The following is a 20,901-nucleotide window of genomic DNA, read 5'->3' as shown; positions in this document are numbered from 1 at the left end:
AGTCATAGATAGTTGTACGAACTCTTGTTTTATTTTTGTATTGTTTTATTGGATCTTGTTTAGTCGATACACTTATTTGTTTTAGCTCGTGCTCATTTGATTTTGCCATTTTTTGTCTCATCTGTTTAAGAAAGTAGGTAGCTGATATATTGCACTTTTACCTTAGCGCTAGGTATACTCTTGGTTGCTTGTTTTTGCAGGAAATGTACTTAAAACTTCTGGTGATTAGTAGTTTTCGTTCCCTACCTATGTTGAATACACTTATTGTAAGTCGCTTTGGATAAAAGCGTCTGCTAAATGACCGTAATGTAATGTAATAGATACATACATATATATACATACATAAATAGATAGATGCATATTACATAGAGTCATATATACATACATATAGATACATACATATATATACATACATAAATAGATAGATGCATATTACATAGAGTCATATATACATACATATAGATACATACATATATATACATACATAAATAGATAGATGCATATTACATAGAGTCATAGATACATACATATAGATACATACATATATATACATACATAAATAGATAGATGCATAGTTACATAGAGTCATAGATACATACATATAGATACATACATATATATACATACATAAATAGATAGATGCATATTACATAGAGTCATATATACATACATATAGATACATACATATATATACATACATAAATAGATAGATGCATATTACATAGAGTCATAGATACATACATATAGATACATACATATATATACATACATAAATAGATAGATGCATAGTTACATAGAGTCATAGATACATACATATAGATACATACATATAGATACATACATACATATATATACATACATAAATAGATAGATGCATAGTTACATAGAGTCATAGATACATATATATAGATACATACATAAATAAATTCATATTTAAAGCTTTTAGCTTTAAAAACAACCAGTAATGTGTTACACTGCTATGTGCCGTTATCACCACAAGGAGGCAGCAAAGCCTATATTTTGCCTATATATTGTACGTTGAGGGGAAATAACTTTGTTTGTACGTTTAAAAAAAATAAAAGAGGCGGTCCCTCTCTGACACACAATATCTTCAGATGGACAAATACTGTACTATCTGTAGTATACTACGTCTACGAGGGTTGTATACTACAGCTAATACTGTACATATAATTTGGAGTCTTTGAACAGACATGAAAACATTTGAGAACCACTGGTTTAAACGGAAGGGAAGCCCAAATAAACAACAACACTTTAGAAAGAAGACCCTAAAAAAAGCAATCCCGCAACTACCAATATTTACAAGCGACTTATATTACAATATATTATAATATAATATATTATATTATAATATCATATCATATATTATAATATAATATATTATTATAAGATATTATATTATAATATAATATATTATACTATTATATAATATATTATATTCTCTCTTCTGTCAGTTGTTTTATTTAAGATGATTAAGTGAAGGACAACTTTATTTTAACTGTAGCTTCAAAAATGTTTGTGCTCAAACATCTAAATCCATGAATGCACTTAGTGACCACTTACTATATAAATGTATATATAAATGCACCATTTACTTACTCTCTTTCCTAAAATGAAGTGTTTTCTGTCAAGGCACCAGACCTTCATCAGATGAGAGAAAGTGAAAATGACAATATTCAATCTAGCCTAATACATTCTACTCTGTCTGTCTCTTTATCTATCTATCTATCTATCTATCTATCTATCTATCTATCTATAGTATGTGGGATGACATATTAAAAACATGTTTCATTACATTACTTTGGGACAGTAGTGGAAAAAGTACAAGTTTTTGTTACAGGCAAAAGTCCGGAATTCAAAAAAAAAGTACAAAAGTATTGGCATCAAAATGTACTTAAAGTACCAAAAGTATAAAGTACTCATTATGCAGAATGTCCCGTTTCACAAAGTTTTCAAATGTGTAAAATGCATAAATATCTTTTGAAAATAGTAGATCTACAAGCTGAGCTTGTAGATCGCTCTTTTCAAATGGCCAAAATGTATATACATGTAGGGCTGTAGTGGTTTTGTAATAATAATCATACATATCAATAATATCAATAATAATGATTGAAATCTACAAAGTAACTATTAACTAAAGTTTTCAAATAATTGTAGTGGAGTAAAAGTACAATATTTGCCTCTGAGATGTAGTGGAGTAGAAGTAAATGTACTGAAAATTTAAATACTCGAGTAAAGTAAAAAAACACCTCAAAATTGTACTGAAGTACATTACTTGAGTGCATGTACTTAATTACTTTACACCACTGGTTTGGGACAATACAGACTACAAATTCAACACTTGGTTGTTAATAAGAAAGAAATAGTATGGGAAAAATGGATTTTGAGTTGAGAAGTAACAAGGCATGTTGTTCCAAAGTAAGTACACGCTCAGATATATCAGAAAAGGTCATTTTATATACAATTGTTCTGTGTTTGCAATTACACGGCCTGCATGTCCACCGTCCATAAAACCACATACATTAAATGCCATCACAAAAATAAGTAACACAATTAACAGCAGTTAAGCCTAGAAAAGAAAACGTCTCCATCATTAATCACCATATGGAGAGCATTGTTTATAAGAGAACCTTTCTAGAACCTGGTTTGATCATTAGCCTTTGTAAAAAAAAAAAAAACATTAAAAACATAATGCATAAAAACATAATTCTCCAACGATTTTGATTGATCTCTTACAGCCGTACATCTGAAAAACTCACATTCATTCAATGACGTTCTAGCATGTTCACAAAATCATACACCAGTGGTCTTCAATGTTTTCAGGCCATGTACCCCCTAGCTGAGAGAGAGATGAAGCAGGGACCCCCTACTCTATATTGTATAAAATCGTGTTTTTTTACCTAGTCTGCTCTTTTTTCCCTCTACACCTCTTTGCCAAAAATATTTTCGGCTAATGTTCCCCTCAGAAAAGGAATTCTAGGGTTCAAGTGGTTAATGTAAAAAAAACATATCACACAAAGATTTGGCGGACCCCCTATAGTAGCTCTGAGGACCCCTAGGGATCCCGGACCCCCTGTTGAAGACCCCTGTCATACACAAATAAATGCATTTGGAGAGACGTATAGAAGGAAAGAGAAGGTCAGTACACACACACACACACACACACACACACACACACACACACACACACACACACACACACACACACACACACACACACACACACACACACACACACAATGTCTTGGTTGTTGTTAGAGCAAAGTGAGAGACAGAACAATGGAGACTTTCTTCTCTTCCTGTGAACTAACTAAATGTTCACAACAACACAGCAGAGCACAGCGGACCCACATACACACAGGTACACTATACACTACACACAGGGCAGGGGAATATGGGGGGGGGGGGGTGCTCTGACAGTGGTGGAGGACAAAGTACTCAAACCCCCCAATACTTAAGTAAAACAAAGTATAGATACTCCTGGTCATGTATATTACTCAAGCTTTTTTTTTGCCCCCTATCCAATCATTATTATTTTTGTATCTGCAGCAAAAACTCTAATATAAACAAACTGTGTGTGTGTGTGTGTGTGTGTGTGTGTGTGTGTGTGTGTGTGTGTGTGTGTGTGTGTGTGTGTGTGTGTGTGTGTGTGTGTATGTCTGGCTGTGCTCTGTGCTGTGTGTGTCCGCTGCAGCTGTTTAGATCCCATAGTCTGAGAGGATGGCGAGCCCTCATTGGCTGCCTCCCAGCCAGAGTGTACTTACCGGTACTGTAAGTACAGTACTCGAGTAAATGTACTCAGCAACAATGACTAAATTGGGGGGAAAGGGGAAGAAACAAATGTGTCATCTAACGGTTGGTTGAGTTCCTCTGGTAGCTCTATGCTGTCAGAGTTAAGGTTCCTCTGGTAGCTCTATGCTGTCAGAGTTAAGGTTCCTCTGGTAGCTCTATGCTGTCAGAGTTAAGGTTCCTCTGGTAGCTCAATGCAGGCAGAGTTACGGGATCGCAGTTTCTGCCATGAGTCCATCTTCTGCCAAACAAATGAATAAATATATTAAGATTGGATTTGATTTGGGTAAAAGTAATCATAATATAGAAAGAGTGGTTCTCAAAGTGGTCCAAGGCAGGGACCCATCAGGGGTCCTTTAGGGGGGTTCCAGGGGGTCCCCATCTAAAATCATGTAAAATGAGTTATACCACTTTTAACTCTAGTTTACGCTAAATAGCAGATCTACAAGCTCACACAATTTTCGACTAATCTTGAAAAATGCTCTCTCATGGGGGTCCCTTATGGGGGTCCCTTATGGGGGTCCCTGGCACACAATGTTTTCAAATTGGGGTCGGCAGCCAAATACATTATATACATATATGGAGGTCCTTGATATGAACCGGTTTGAGAAGCACTGTATTGTAGTTAATCTAATGATGTGTGCGTGTGCGTGTGCGTGTGTGTGTGTGTGTGTGTGGTAAAGTGTGTATCTTGCCTTCATGTCGTCTCTGCTCTCTATCAGCACTGGTGCCGTTGGACTCAGCAGCCTCTGAATAATAAACATATTATTGTTACAGTAATGATTATAATAAACATATTCTTGTTACTGTAATGATTATAATAAACATATTATTGTTACAGTAATGATTATAATAAACATATTATTGTTACTGTAATGATTATAATAAACATATTATTGTTACTGTAATGATTATAATAAACATATTATTGTTACTGTAATGATTATAATAAACATATTATTGTTACAGAGTCTGAAGTAATCGATTCAATATAGTTATTATTATTAACCACCCATAACGTACTGAATATAAAATGTCACCGTCTTTCAGACAGTAAAATGAATGTCTATATACTTTGTTTTGTATAGTTTTATACAGTATGATGTGTGGTGGTTGTCACCTGGACTTGTCTCACAGCATGCATGCTGTGAGACAAGTCAGTGAGTGAGTTAAAATACTTAATACCTGCATTTGATGAGGCTCTGCCATTAGCAGCTTGATCTGCCCCCGCTGAGGAGAGGAGAGAGAGAGAGAGGAGGACATACAGTACGCAGTATGACATGATTGTGATGTTTACTTTCTAGTCAGTAAGAATACCCTGAAGATTCTGGCAGGGGCCCTCAGGGGCCCTCATCCATTCATCCATTGTCATTTGGACTATGCATGCTTCTCATGGTATCACAACACTACTAAGGCCTTAAAAACAAGGCTCCAGACATCCCTAAACAAACTGGTCAGTCAGGCTACTTCTTGGCCTCAATCACACAACCCGTCTAACCCCTGCTCACTGATTGGATGGCTCAGGGTTGAGGACAGAGTACTATGGGCCTGGTCTACAAGATACACTACAACATTGGGATCCCCCTGTATTTGTCAAAATACTTCCAAAACGTAAATGAAGTCCACGATCATAACACCAGAGGCAGCTCCACTGATCATGTTCAACCCAGATTTGGCACAAACAAGGGAATGAACTCTTTCTCATGCTATACAACAAAAATGTGGAATGCCCTACCAAAAGGAGTAGAGGAGTGTAAAACCCTACTCACTTTCAAAAATGCCCTAAAAAAACACCTTCAGGAGGCTGCAATTCTAAACTGGCCCCTTAGCCTACCCCCCCCCCCCCCCCCCCCTCCTCTTAAAACTGTTTATTGTCTCCGCCAGGCCGAAGGCATTGTGGAGAGTATGTTTTACCCTCCGTCCGTCCGTGTGTGTGTGTGTGTGTGTGTGTGTGTGTGTGTGTGTGTGTGTGTGTGTGTGTGTGTGTGTGTGTGTGTGTGTGTGTGTGTGTGTCCGTGTCCGTGTCCGTGTCCGTGTCCGTGTCCGTCCGTCCGTGTCCGTCCGTGTGTGTGTGTCCGTCCGTCCGTCCGTCCGTGTGTGTGTGTGTGTGTGTGTGTGTGTCCGAAGCTTAACATTGGTCAAGCTTCACGTGACATCACAACATGTAATATAAATATGTAATATAAATAGGTAAGACAGAATTAATCAGGAACAGTACTTTCTTTTACCACCTCGCCTGGCAGAGACCTGTGCTCTGAGGAGTACATGTTGTAGTTGTACATATTTCTTGTTTTTCATAGCAGTAACCTGTAAGCTGATTGTATGACATTTTGCAGAGTAGTGTATATCTGTCTGTCTTCTTACATGTCATCATGATGTGAGTGCACAGGATCTCATTTTAAATAAGTGCTTTTATGAGCGATACAGTTTAGAGGACGTTGTATTGTGAATTGTACTTCCATTACTGTTTCCATGTCTTTATAAACAAAGTATTCAATCAATCAATCAATTTACAGCATGAATGACAAATGCTGGATAAAAGTACAAATAAAGATCTATAAAAGGCATTATGGATGAAACTTACCCGTCTCTGATCTCCTCCAGAAGTCTAGAATGACAAACAAGAAAACAGGACAAACACTTTAACAGGATCACACTGTTCTAATCTGTTACCATTACTGAAGTAGTGGTAGAAAAAGTACTCCAACGTTTTACTTAAATAAAGGTATCAATACTGCAATGTAGAAGTAAAAGTCCAGTAATCAAAATTTACTTGAGTAAAATTACAAAAGTATTGGTATCAAAATATAATTGAAGTACAAAGTACTCATTATGCAGAGGGTTAGGAGCAGATCTGAAGTGGGTAATGTATGTTTTGTAATAATAATCAAAATCTACAAAGTAACTCGTAACTGAAGTTTTCAAATAATTGTAGTGGAGTAAAAGTACAATATTTGCCTCTAAGTTGTAGTGGAGTAGAAGTAAAAGTAGAGAACATTGGAAATACTCCGGTAAAGTAAAAATACCTCAAAATTGTACTTAAGTACAGTACTTGAGTACTTAGTTACGACTTGTTAGGGTTAAAGAGACCTGTTATTTGTCTGTTTTAACATAATACCACAAACTATAATTACTGACCTGCTTCCCATGGCATGGATTCTGCAGAAAGAATAAATAAAGCACAGTTATTGTGTTAATGCAGTGGTTCTGAAAGGGAGGTCCGAGGACCCCCAGGGGTCCTTGACAGGTCCCCGACAAAATGAGTTAGTATAGCTTAAAAATCAGTTTAACTACTTTAAAGGGATAGATCACACAAAATAAATCTAAATTCTATCAATTACTCACAGCATGAGATTCATGGACATTGTTTTGTTTTTGTCTCATTCCTAAGATGATGATGACCAGCGGTACCGGTATGAGACACAAAGGAGAATCTTTGTGTCTCCTACCGGAACCGCTGCCGGTCATCAAATGAATGAATGGAATGAAATGAATGCTATTGGTTGTGTAGGTTGTCAATCAAATCATCCTGCCCTCCTGGAGCATAGCCTACTTTATCGTCAATTTTAGAATAAATGGGACCATAGTTTAGCAAAACGCATATCATGATGATTGAAAGGAGACTTTAAACTAGCGACTGGAAGCATATAGTATTTATGACAATGTTTATTAAGGTAAGAAAATCTAGTCTAAAGTTTGTCAAAAACCCATCCGCTTACAATGAGAGAATATTCTTTCTGACACCTGCAGCCACCTACTGGCCATTTAAATATGAACTGTCTCTCTTCCGTATTGACCATTAGAAGAGCCTAAACTAAGCTGAAACACAGTAAAGAACCTCTAAGAACCATAGACGGATTTCCGCGCGACGTCATCACAGAGGGTGCATTTCTCCTTTCCGACATGTCGCCTTTCCGACGTTGACGACCCCTATACCTAACCCTAACCCTAACCGCACGCGGAAGCCACTAGTCGGAGTGGTGAGATGTCGGAATGGAGAGTGAACACCCATCACAGAGCAGAATGCGCAATCTGCGCATGCTCGGGGGAAACGAAAACGAGCGCCGTTCACTCTGTTGTTATGTTCGGGAGTTAGATAGCCATAATTCTGCTATTATAGGCATAATAGGCATAATGCTGCTATTATATACAAACAGATCCAACTTTCGACAAATCATTTTTATTGAGTAAACAAGGTATTACAAACTGCATAATTTAATCTACTTTCATTAAACCCGGTGAAGATCATTGCTTTTATGAATGGACATTTGACCAGAGCTGCTGCGGGTAATGGCGCCCTCTATAGGCTTCCCCCTCCTCTGCGCGGTCATATCCTCTCAATGTTTACAAACATGAAACCCGTCTATACAGGGAATTCTTTATAAAATAGCACCTGAAACACTTTCTTACCCGTGTCGTAGAACCAGAAGCCTGGACAAGAAAGGGAAAACAGTCATTATAGCACCTGTTGGGTTCTTACCAGGGCTATTATTTATAATTAACTAAAACTAACAAAATGACTAAAACTAGAATTGGCAAAATGTTTTAGTTAACTGAATAAAAACATGGCTTCACAAAAAAAGATTTCTAACTGAAACTGTATTGTGTGTTTACAAAACTAACTAAAACTAACTAAAAATAGCAGATCTACAAGATCACAACACATCACGATGTGATGCATTGTGAGATTGTAGATCTATTTTTGTAATTTTTCTGACCTTGCTGAATATTGTTTAATAAAAACTAAAACTAAGCGTTTTCACAAAATGACTAATAAAGTAACTAACTAACAAACTAATAAAAGATGCCATGATAACCTTGGTCCTTTACCTGCTTTGGCTCTGTGTACGAGAGCCAGCACTATCATCACTGTTAGCAGGGAGATTAAGACGGTCAGCCCTGTCACCCATTTGGGACCTCCCTCTGCTTTCTCTACAGAATGACAACAATGAGTGATTCATCTAAAAACAGCCTCATACGCCATGCGACGCGTTGTGGGCTTGTAGATCGGCTATTTTCAAATAGCCTAGGTATAAAATAGGACTAAAGTGATTAATGTATGTTTCATAATGTCATAATTTATATCTGCCAAGTAACTAGTAACTAAAGTTTTCAAATAATTGTAGTGGAGTAAAAGTACAATATTTGCCTCTGAGATGTAGTCGAGTAGAAGTAAAAGCATTGGAAATTGGAAATACTCCAGTAAAGTACAAATACCTCAAAATTGTACTTAAGTACAGTACTTAAGTAAATGTACTTAGTTACTTTACACCACTGCTGTGGGTTGTATTAAATATTGAACCAATGAAAAATGGAGACAGTGTTTGAACTGGAACTCACCAGGAGCAAGAGCTGCCATGCTCAGAGGGTTGGGAACAGGGTTGCTGCTCTCCTCACTGACCTTGTTCACCAGAACACAACTGAACTGTTTGTAGTCTGCATCTCTCTCCTGGGAACAATGCAATAGTTAAAACTGCCCTTCACACTTTGGGTACAGTGTGTCATGATGGGAAGAAATTCTCAAAAATATCTAATAATAGCTACATCGGGCCCATAGACCGTAAAAAGCATATGGACAACGTCATGTCATTGGTTTATGTAAATGAAGCATATTTTGCAGCGATTTCAAATCCGCTATATTTCTATATCCGGTTGATATCCGGTCCGAAATGCAAATCTGAATTTATGCTATTGGCTGAAACCACAGCGAGGGCGGGTCTTCACTCGGTAGAACCAATAGAAACCCTAGAAACATACCCTAATTTATCATACATTTTTTATCATTCATTTTAAAATAAATGGGACCAAAACACATATCATGGTGATTGAAAGAAGACTTTAAACTAGCGACTGGAAGCATATAGTATTTATGACAATGTTTATTAAGGTAATACAATCTAGTGTAATGTTTGGCCAAAAACCCATCTGCTTGAATAGAGCCTAATTGCCTCTGTAACCAGCAGGCCATTTTTTTTTTTTTTTTTACATTTTTGAAAAAGTGAAAGAAATCACAGCATAGATACATATGGTCAAACATGGTGTGATATTATATTATATTATATTATATCATACCCAGCCCGTACCTTGGTAATATTAAGCTGTTTTGGTAAGTGTGTCTCCTTCTTGTCGTCTCTCATCCAGTCGACCTGGTCCTGGGTTGTGATTGGTTGTCCTGGGTCTCCCTCACAGCTCAGAACACAGCTGGTCCGTCCCTCATCACAGCTCACGGTTACTGTGGGCTTAGACACAGGAGCTGTTGGGATAATAAATGAATAGTTATTCATTAATGCTTCTTTAGGAGTTTTATACGTCTTCAATCTCCCCGTAGGAATGCCCTGTGATGGACAGCTAGTGTAGAACAGTGGGTTAGGACAGATGATTTAAGGACCTTATCATCATACTAGTGTCACACAAAAGTATCTAAAATAGCCAATCTACAAGCTCACAATGTGAGCTTGTAGATCTGCTATTTTCAGTATTTCTGAACATGTTTGTTCCATTTCCTGAAAAGTGAGGGTTTTGCACATAGAAGGTTTATACACATCCTCTTGTTAAAGGTGGATCAGAAGGTTTATACACATCCTCTTGTTAAAGGTGGATCAGAAGGTTTATATACATCCTCTTGTTAAAGGTGGATCAGAAGGTTTATATACATCCTCTTGTTAAAGGTGGATCAGAAGGTTTATACACATCCTCTTGTTAAAGGTGGATCAGAAGGTTTATATACATCCTCGTGTTAAAGGTGGATCAGAAGGTTTATATACATCCTCTTGTTAAAGGTGGATCAGAAGGTTTATATACATCCTCTTGTTAAAGGTGGATCAGAAGGTTTATATACATCCTCTTGTTAAAGGTGGATCAGAAGGTTTATATACATCCTCGTGTTAAAGGTGGATCAGAAGGTTTATACACATCCTCTTGTTAAAGGTGGATCAGAAGGTTTATACACATCCTCTTGTTAAAGGTGGATCAGAAGGTTTATACACATCCTCTTGTTAAAGGTGGATCAGAAGGTTTATATACATCCTCTTGTTAAAGGTGGATCAGAAGGTTTATATACATCCTCTTGTTAAAGGTGGATCAGAAGGTTTATATACATGCTCTTGTTAAAGGTGGATCATAACAGCATCAATGCATGTCTATGTCTGTTCACACCTGTTGTTTTCAGTAGTCGATAAAGTCGGATTCATTCAATTTAAAACGTTTTACTGATGGAAGAACAGTGGCTTCTGTTTCAGCGTGGTAACTTTCTAGGAATAGAAGAGAACGACTGCAGTTAAAGTCTGGATTCCCCTCTGATGATGTCACTGGTAGGTTTCTGAACTGTCCAAAGCCCACCTCTGAGACTTGTGGTGCCATCAATCATATGAAGGTACCGTACGGTTGAAAATGGCTGAAGTAAATACATTCACCTCAACAGATGATCAACCTAAACTACTTTTATACATAATATCACTACTTACACATGACTTTAAGGAGCGTGCTGTATAGTTTTATACATACTGTAATATCACTACTTACACATCGTCGCCTTGCTAAACTAATGGCCTATGTCATTTTTCTTAACGTTTTTCCGGAAAAATAAAAAACTGATCCAAAACAAAACTATATGATATTTCTTAATCATTTCACCCAAAATGTTTATAACAAATTATGACTATTTAAATAGAAATAACACTGTCTGTCAGTTATGTAACATAAGAGATTTAAATAGGTTTAAATAGGATTAAATCTGACTTAGGCCAATTTTCCTAAATCAGTAAATAATTTGGCCTAAGTCACAAAACCATGTGACTTAAGGCCAAAAAAAGGCCTTAGGCCTAAGTCACACTAGGGAGTGAGGCCATTATACTAAAAGAGGAGTGAACAGCATGATCCTTTTCAATTAGGAGATGGGCCATTTTACCAGAGGTGGGCAGTGTCATGAGGAGCTGACTTACTGTAGGCAAACATATCATTTTCCTCAAAAAACGACTTAGGCCTTTAGTTTAACAAGGTGACGACATGACTTTAAGGAGCATGCTGTATAGTTTTATACATAACATCACTACTTACACATGACTTTAAGGAGCATGCTGTATAGTTTTATACATAATATCACTACTTACACATGACTTTAAGGAGCGTGCTGTATAGTTTTATACATAATATCACTACTTACACATGACTTTAAGGAGCGTGCTGTATAGTTTTATACATAATATCACTACTTACACATGACTTTAAGGAGCGTGCTGTATAGTTTTATACATAATATCACTACTTACACATGACTTTAAGGAGCGTGCTGTATAGTTTTATACATAATATCACTACTTACACATGACTTTAAGGAGCGTGCTGTATAGTTTTATACATACTTACACATGACTTTAAGGAGCATGCTGTATAGTTTTATACATACTTACACATGACTTTAAGGAGCATGCTGTATAGTTTTATACATACTTACACATGACTTTAAGGAGCATTCTGTATAGTTTTATACATACTTACACATGACTTTAAGGAGCATGCTGTATAGTTTTATACATACTTACACATGACTTTAAGGAGCGTGCTGTAGACTGGTTTTCCGTTGACCTCCACTTCATACTTGCCGCTGAAGTTTCCAGTCAAACCTGTGAGCGTCAACGCTGCAGTTGTGACGTTCAGGGCCTGCCCTGGAAGACACATAGATACCTTTATTATCTGCCCTGGAAGACAGATAGATACCTTTATTATCTGCCCTGGAAGACAGATAGATACCTTTATTATCTGCCCTGGAAGACACATAGATACCTTTATTATCTGCCCTGGAAGACAGATAGATACCTTTATTATCTGCCCTGGAAGACAGATAGATACCTTTATTATCTGCCCTGGAAGACAGATAGATACCTTTATTATCTGCCCTGGAAGACACATAGATACCTTTATTATCTGCCCTGGAAGACAGATAGATACCTTTATTATCTGCCCAGGAAGACAGATAGATACCTTTATTAACTGCCCTGGAAGACAGATAGATACCTTTATTATCTGCCCTGGAAGACAGATAGATACCTTTATTATCTGCCCTGGAAGACAGATAGATACCTTTATTATCTGCCCTGGAAGACAGATAGATACCTTTATTATCTGCCCTGGAAGACAGATAGATACCTTTATTATCTGCCCTGGAAGACAGATAGATACCTTTATTATCTGCCCTGGAAGACACATAGATACCTTTATTATCTGCCCTGGAAGACAGATAGATACCTTTATTATCTGCCCTGGAAGACAGATAGATACCTTTATTATCTGCCCTGGAAGACAGATAGATACCTTTATTATCCCGCGGGGGGAATTCAGTCGCCCAGAGGTGACACAGCAGTTAAGGTTAGAGAGTTACAGGTAAAGAGTAAGAAAAATAAAAAGTATGTTGTGTACAGCAATACAAGGCAAAAAGAAAAACACAAGAAGCATCAACAATACAGAGCAACGGTAAACAGAAACAAATAAAGTGTCCATTACAGTCAGTGCTTCGTAAGTGTCTCACCGTATCTCGCCATAAAACTAATAATAATAATTATCAGTGCATATTATTATTTATTATATAATAATATGCCCTCTAATGCCCATCAAAACAAGTGTCCATTCGTCAGTGCCAAAGCAGGAAGTGAAAAACAGCCCAAGGACCCCACCCTAGGAAAGTCATTAGAGGTCAGAGTCTTTGAAACATCTATTTGTTCCAGGTTAAGTTACGGAGAATGCATGGACATGGTTAGGCCATTTTATGGTGAAGTAAAGCCCCTCCCTCGCCTGTATAGCTCAGCCAATCAGAACCTCTCCCTTGCTGTATAGCTCCGAGACGAGGTCCCACATTCTCAGGTGCCTGTAGGAGGCGACAACGGTGAATATTCTCCACTATAGTATGCATGATGCTTTCCCTTTTCCTCACATCGTACCCAAAAAGTAAAGGGCGGCCCCCCTGCTGTAGGATGTTTACATTTTTAGTGGCCTTTACTTTATGTTATAAATGTTAAAACATCTGAGAGCAGGGGGACAACCTTTACTTTATGTTATAAATGTTAAATGTTAAAACATCTGAGAGCAGGGGGACAACCTTTACTTTATGTTATAAATGTTAAATGTTAAAACATCTGAGAGCAGGGGGACAACCTTTACTTTTTGGATTCCATTGTGCGGAAAAGGGTAAAAATCATACATAGTGGAAAATATTTGCCGTGTCGCTTTCTGCAGGCACCCGAGAATGTGGAACCTCATCTCTGAGCTATACAGCGGAGGGAGAGGTTCTGATTGGCTGAGCTATACAGCGGAGGGAGAGGTTCTGATTGGCTGAGCTATACAGCGGAGGGAGAGGTTCTGATTGGAGCTGATTGGAGGTGAAGTATAAAACAGGGCTGTGTGCTTATTAAATGCCTCGCTCAAGTCCATGTTGACAGTAGTTGTTCAAGTAATTAAGACTCACTCAAACATTACTAGCCAGGGTTTCATGTTTTTATTCATAACTAACCACTAATCTAAGCCTTAACACATTAGCTGCCAAAGACGTATATATACGTCTTTTAATTATCAGCTGTTGTTGTTGGAAAAAAGGAAAAAAAAAATTTTTTTTTTTTTTTTTTTTTGCATTTTTTTATAATATCAACCCTTGTCGAATTATGAACAGATTAGGAGCTAAAAATGTTCGAAGATTTGCTGCTCCATTCACTTCAATGTTAAAATTCAAACGGACAAACAATTCACTTTGTTTTTTGGTTTAAAACTACTGCTTTTGAGCTATATTGAAACATCAACCAAACATGTCAACGAGGTCAAAATGACCTCGTTGACATTTGTGAAACCACACCTGAATCTCATCTGTGATTAGAAACCATCTGGGGATCAATCATACTGGAGGAAAAAAATCTGTGGCTACGCGAACAGGTACCAAAATCATGGCAAAACCCTGGCAGAGGCTACAGACTGTTCTGAAAAAACTCTGGCAGGCAATGTGTTAAGGTAAAGTCTATATAAAACAAAGAGACACACATTGTGTCAATATACCTTTGAACTGACGATAGGGTTCACTCTCCCCGTCTTCCAACACAAAGGCCAGGTTTCCGTTGAGTTTCCATACTATGGAGGTGATGGGCTCTTTGACAGAGGAGATGTCTGGCCTCAGGAGAACACTGTCTCCTACAGCATGGTACAGGTCTTCTTCTGGAAAGACAAACAAAGCAAAAGACAAAAGGCTGTAACAGAAAGACTTTTGGACAGACTCAAAGAGAATCGCTCATACTTGCATAGTTTAGCATGTCTGTGTCTGTTAATGTTCTGTTGATGTTATAATAAGTGGGCACCTATAGCCCTCAATGGCTGTGATATTACATTATGTTTCATGTATTGTATCTGGAATACATTAATCGTATGTAATATCACAGCCATTCTAGACTAGTGGGCACCCAAACATTACATTGGCTGTATTTTCTATCGCCCCAAAATGTAAAACATAAAGAATGAATGTAAGCTTTGGAAAATGTCAGGAAATAATGTGAAGTATACATGATTTGAACATTGCCTGGCTGTACATTATTATCAAACATACAATTACCCTTCAACTTCTTCTATATCCCAACATGACTGGCTAGCACAGGTTTTGTAGAAATTTGTAGAAATATTGGACCTTAAATGTAATTTAAAAAAAATGTAATATGTCTTTGGCCCCTATAATAAATAATATGTAAATATAAAATATGATATATATATATATTTTTAAATAAATAGTGCCCAGTGTTCTGTCCCAGGGGAGTAGGCTACCTCTGTGTGTGTGTGTGTGTGTGTGTGTGTGTGTGTGTGTGTGTGTGTGTGTGTGTGTGTGTGTGTGTGTGTGTGTGTGTGTGTTTTGTGCAAGTGTTATGAATCCAATAGAGTGGTATTGTCAGAAGTATCTGTGCTAGTAGGTATATAGGGGTTATAATAGCTATTATAGCCCCTATACCTGTATGCTGCTCCTTAGCCTTGGATCACAACAAGAAGGTCATCTGTCATAATATATGACTGTCTTGTATCAAGGCTAGCTGATCCTATGCTTCATTATGAATCATGTGGAAAATTTGCCCTGAAACATGACTGTCATGCTGTCATATCATGACAGTCATGGCTGAACTTCAACCTGGTGTTTGCACTTTTTCCATTTACAGCCCGTACATCTACATAAACGTTCATATTTCTAATATAAAGTGCTTACCTTGTGGCCACGGATGTTACACTTATGTACGGGCCCACAGAAGTACCCGTATATTCCGTATTGTTCAATAAAAAGCATTTTAATCCAATCAGTGGCCATTTTTTCGTATTTCCTCCACGCTTTCAACTACGCGACCCTATCGGTTGGTAGGTGTATTGCACTTTGACACGTTATAACTCTATGAGAAAACGGCCACCGATCGGATTAAAATGCTTTTTATTTAACAATACGGAAGATACGGGTACTTCTGAGGAACCGTACAGTATTGTAACATCCGTGGCCATGAGGTAAGCACTTTATACTAGAAATCTGAACGTTTATGTAGATGTACGGGCCGTAAATGGAGAGAGTGCAAACACTAGGTTGAAGTTCATCCATGACAGACGACCGTCTTGGATCCGCATGACTATAGAATGGAGAATGGGTGCGGTCGCATAAAAAAAGTTAGATGACGTGATTGTTCTATATCTCTATCTCCCTCTATGTAGGAGTACTGGCTGTATAGGCCACCCAACCAGAACCAACCAGAATGACCCAACAAGAACAAACCAGAATGACCCAACAAGAACCAAACAAGAACTTTTAAAATGCACACAAAACATCACAACAACAGCCAGACAGTGAAAGTGAAACAAACTTACGAGAACCTACAGAACCTAAAGTCCTCACGACGAGACAGAACCACAGACAAGAGGTCAGCCGCGTCATGTTGTGGTTTAAAGGTTAACAGAAGACCAGGGGTCAGGAGTAAGGTCTTCTTCTTATGAATCCATTAGAACGAGATGATGATGATGATGTCCGTCATGTTGTCAAACAACAAAGAGCCTACAGACTGTAAACATGTCGGATTAAGTTTAGTCTAATAATAATAATTATAATAATTATAATAATAATAGTCCAGCTTTGAGCTTTGTTCCCTCAGTGTCATTAAACACGCCAGTGACACGTGACTATCTAAACTGTTGACTGTGTGACACACTGATTCAAATCAAACTACTTGCACTAGTCTGTGAGCTCTAGCTGTTGCACATTGTGTGTCCATCCGAATACATGAGTTTCTCTGCACAGGATGTTGCTCTCTTGCCCTCTAGTGTTTATATCCAGTTACTACAAGGACAGCCTTGAATCTAGACTATCATAGATGTTGTACATTATCGAGTCTTGTCTTTTACTTTCGTATCTACGATAGTCTTGACCTGCACTAAGGTTGGAACATATATACATATATATATATATATATATATATATATATATATATATATATATATATATATATATATATATATATATATATACATGACCTGCACTAGGTGGGAACATAGATATATAGGACCTTGTATTGTGAATTATACTTCATACTGTTTCCATGTCTTTATAAATAAAGTATTCAATCAATCAATCAATCATAATATATTATAATACAGGTTATAAATCACTCTAGACTATAATATAATATAATATAATATAATATAATATAATATAATATAATATAATATAATATAATATAATACAGGTTATAAATCACTCTAGACTAAACTATAATATAATATAATATAATATAATACAGGTTATAAATCACTCTAGACTTGGTAAACTGGAACTTGTATCTCTGTACTTGGACTGATGTTGTCTGTCTAAAAGCTCTTTGCCAAAAATAGCTGATCTTGTAGGTACAAATATTGCTTGGATATTATATTATATTATTATTATATTAAATACAGTATATTATTATTATATCAAATACATTGTATTATTATTATATTAAATGCATTATATCTCTGCTGTCCAGCCAGAAACTGCTAACTCCAAAACGCTCATTGTTCAGGAAACGCAAAAACAAAATATACGTTTTTCAGGAAATGAAGAAAACCTTATATTTTTAAAACAAAGCAATACTGCCTCATCAAAGTTGGTATAGTGACTTTATATATTGTCAGATACTTGCATGTGTCATTATATTATCAACACTTTAACCAAATCGCGGGTAAATCAACACTTTACCCAGCGCAAGTGGAGTTAGCAGTTTCAGACGAGCAGAAATCAAGCTGAAGTGGAGTTAGGTGTCCAAACAACAGTAGCTCCACTCGCTGCTGAGGGAGAGGTTTCAATTCAAAAGGGTACAAATTCTCAAAAGCTAACAATGGATCTCCAAGCTCACAATGCATCACAACAACGTGTGAATTAATGCCCTGATGCTTCATGCCACTTATTATATAGGCCTACAATAATAAACAGGACTTTAAATATTACAATAACTTCTGCAAAGAGGTAGTAGAATAGCGCGACAGAAATGCTATGAATGCCTTTCTTCTTGTCACATTGCTCTCCTCATTAAACACTTAATAGATTTTAGAAATATAATTACTTGTTTTCATAACATTAGCGTCAGTGCTAAGTTTGATAAACCGGGAGACTGCATAGTTTTAACAGACTACGGGGAGCTTGTTTACGTGATCCTCCTCCTCGTTCACTGCGCAACGCGCTCTACTCATGCTGTTGAAAAGCAGCGCTGCAGAGGAGAGGGGGGAGTTGTTTGTTTTTGACGGACAGTTTGAGGATCCAATGGAGTTGGGAGTTTTCGTCAGAGGCGCTTTTTAATACTTTTCATTGGTTCAAATGTTTTGATATTTTGCACAGACCTAAAGGGTGTTCAATAGCCTTGATTTATGAAAAAAAAAAATGGAGTTAGCTGGTCCTGGTTGGACACCGACGATATTATATTATTATTATATTAAATACATTATATTACTTACTAACGAACTAACTAACTAATTGACTGTAAAAACACAACATTGATGTAAATCCATTGAACTAATAATGTTATAAATATTACAATGTGTTATATAATGTTATAATAATGTTATAAATGTAAAAATGTGTTATGTGTTGTATTGTTATAATGTTATAAATGTGTTCATGTTTACAACACTTCACAAACATCTTACTCAGTTCATCTGGTTGTATTCAACGGCCCTTGTCGCCCTCGTGTGGACAAAATGAGTAAATACAAGTGGAAGTTGTCAATAAATAACTCTAATCATTAAAATATTAAACACGAGATGACGCAACATGGCACTGGTTTCTACATGAAGCTGTTCAAATCTACAAGCTTCACAATGAGACTCATTGTGAGCTTGTAGATCGGCTATTTTCGGCGCGCGACACCGTCGTAGTATTTTATTTGTAAGCCTTAAAGTGGTTGTATTTTTTGAAAAAATGAGCGGAAGCACTCGCGTTGTGTTCTGTGTGAGGCTTGACACGGTGGGTGTTTTATGTTGAAGAGAAAACGGAGGCATTCATGTCGCATTCTATGTGAAGCGTGACACTTAGGTGTGTGGGAAATGTAGTCCTCTCTAGTGTAGTTCTTCTAGTCATATGGTGGCTGGAAAATGTAGTTCATTAAATGTAGTCCATACAGCTACCCATGTTGGTGTATGGGAAATGTAGTAGTCGATTGTAGTTTTTCTAGCTACCCATTGTCGATGGAAAATGTAGTTCTTTAAATGTAGTCCTCATCGCTACCCATGTTGGTGTATGGGAAATGTAGTAGTCGATTGTAGTTTTTCTAGCCACCCATGGTGGATGGAACATGTAGTTCTTAACTGTAGTTCTTATGGCCACTGTTTATGTGCAGCTAGCGGCTGGCTAGCGGCTAGCGGCTAGCCGCTCAAGGTTCGCGCCGTCAGTGGCGAGCCGTTCTCAATAGCGTCTACCTGGCTGCTTTGCATAACATTAGGCTACTCGAGAAAAGACACGGACTTGAATTGAATGTGTTACATTCCTCTCACAATGACAGACAACAGTCTCTGCACTGCAAGGTGTGAAGGGGATCGCTTAGCAGATGACCCAGTTCTCTGAGACAAGACAAAGACAAGTTGTCTGATTATTTTAAGTAGGCCTACTTATGCGGCTAGCGGCTAGCTAGCGGCTAGCAGCTGCTTTATGCTCATAACAAACTAAGAAACCAATGAGTGGAGGAGGAATTAACAATACAAATCATCATCTTATTATGATGCGTCATAGTGCGTCATAGTTATAAATAATATACTTAGAGTAGACGAGACATAGAGACGAGAGTAGAGTTTGTCCACTAGAGGGCGACACAGTCCGTAGAATAACATTAGAGGCTTCATAACCTCTGGTTTTTATTCTATTCTGTTGTTTCAGGATGAAAACGTGTGTCACGATGACAAGATGTTGCATAAAATCTAAACTATTAAATAGTAATAGTGTTGCATAAAATGTAAACTAATAATAGTTTACATTTTATGCAACACTATTACAATTTAATTTAATTTAATTGTAATAGTGTTGCATAAAATGTAAAGTATTAAATAGTAATAGTGTTGCATAAAATGTAAAGTATTAAATAGTTATAGTGTTGCATAAAATGTAAAGTATTAAATAGTAATAGTGTTGCATAAAATGTAAAGTATTAAATAGTTATAGTGTTGCATAAAATGTAAAGTATTAAAGGGATATTTCACTTTCAAAAAAACTTTCAGTCATTTTATAGTTTACTCAGGCTTTTGTGAGCACCCCAGACCGTTTTTATGTTGTGTGATTCATTATTTAGATATTTAACATTCATTTTATCAGACACGCCCCCTTCCTATACAAACCCATTATAACTTCAAACTCCATTTTTAACATGTTAGATTCATCAAAAACACCCGTCCTTTTTTCTGGTGACTCTCCCTGCCCTCCTAATACGCGAGGGGGCCGTGTTTTTTCGATTACCTTTTTCATTTATTTTATTTAATGTTTTTATTGTATTTACTTTTTTAAATTTTCAAAAAAATATATTAAAAAGAAATGAAAAAAAATATCGAAAAAACACGGCCCCCTCGCGTATTAGGAGGGCAGGGAGAGTCACC

At 37.0% G+C, this 20,901-nt stretch overlaps 1 protein-coding gene across 2 annotated transcripts; it reads right to left on the bottom strand.

Annotated features, from left to right (window-relative positions):
- Positions 1 to 2,455: 2,455 nt before the first annotated feature.
- On the bottom strand, positions 2,456 to 17,077 carry LOC311064205 (uncharacterized protein). Of its 2 annotated transcripts, XM_084084026.1 has the most exons (12): positions 16,666 to 17,077; positions 14,842 to 14,997; positions 12,348 to 12,470; positions 9,891 to 10,060; positions 9,148 to 9,256; positions 8,638 to 8,739; positions 8,218 to 8,238; positions 6,946 to 6,966; positions 6,392 to 6,415; positions 4,993 to 5,037; positions 4,503 to 4,556; positions 2,456 to 4,048 (listed from the first exon to the last, which is right to left on the bottom strand). In XM_084084026.1, the coding sequence occupies exons 1-12, from the start codon at positions 16,730 to 16,732 to the stop codon at positions 4,014 to 4,016; spliced, it is 927 nt and encodes a 308-aa protein (XP_083940152.1). In that variant the 5' UTR covers positions 16,733 to 17,077; the 3' UTR covers positions 2,456 to 4,013. The 2 variants fall into 2 exon arrangements, with proteins under 2 accessions (XP_083940152.1, XP_083940153.1); XM_084084027.1 differs by lacking the exon at positions 4,993 to 5,037.
- Between the last annotated feature and the right edge of the window lie 3,824 nt (positions 17,078 to 20,901).

Source organism: Gymnoscopelus microlampas (genome assembly GCF_963454915.1).
Source record: "Gymnoscopelus microlampas genome assembly, chromosome: 17".
In the NCBI taxonomy this organism is placed as follows: domain Eukaryota; kingdom Metazoa; phylum Chordata; class Actinopteri; order Myctophiformes; family Myctophidae; genus Gymnoscopelus; species Gymnoscopelus microlampas.
The sequence above is the reverse complement of the archived record's forward strand: the minus strand, read 5'-3'. Positions and strand labels throughout refer to the sequence as shown.

What these genes read in the sequence shown, in the direction of transcription:
- LOC311064205 (XM_084084026.1), bottom strand. Translation starts at nt 16,732, where the DNA reads ATGACGCGGCTGACCTCTTGTCTGTGGTTCTGTCTCGTCGTGAGGACT. An exon ending in CAGAGCCTCATCAAATGCAG is followed by an intron (nt 4,557 to 4,992) that starts GTATTAAGTATT and finishes TTTATTATTCAG; the next exon opens with AGGCTGCTGAGTCCAACGGC. An exon ending in AGAGCAGAGACGACATGAAG is followed by an intron (nt 4,049 to 4,502) that starts GCAAGATACACA and finishes TTTGTTTGGCAG; the next exon opens with AAGATGGACTCATGGCAGAA.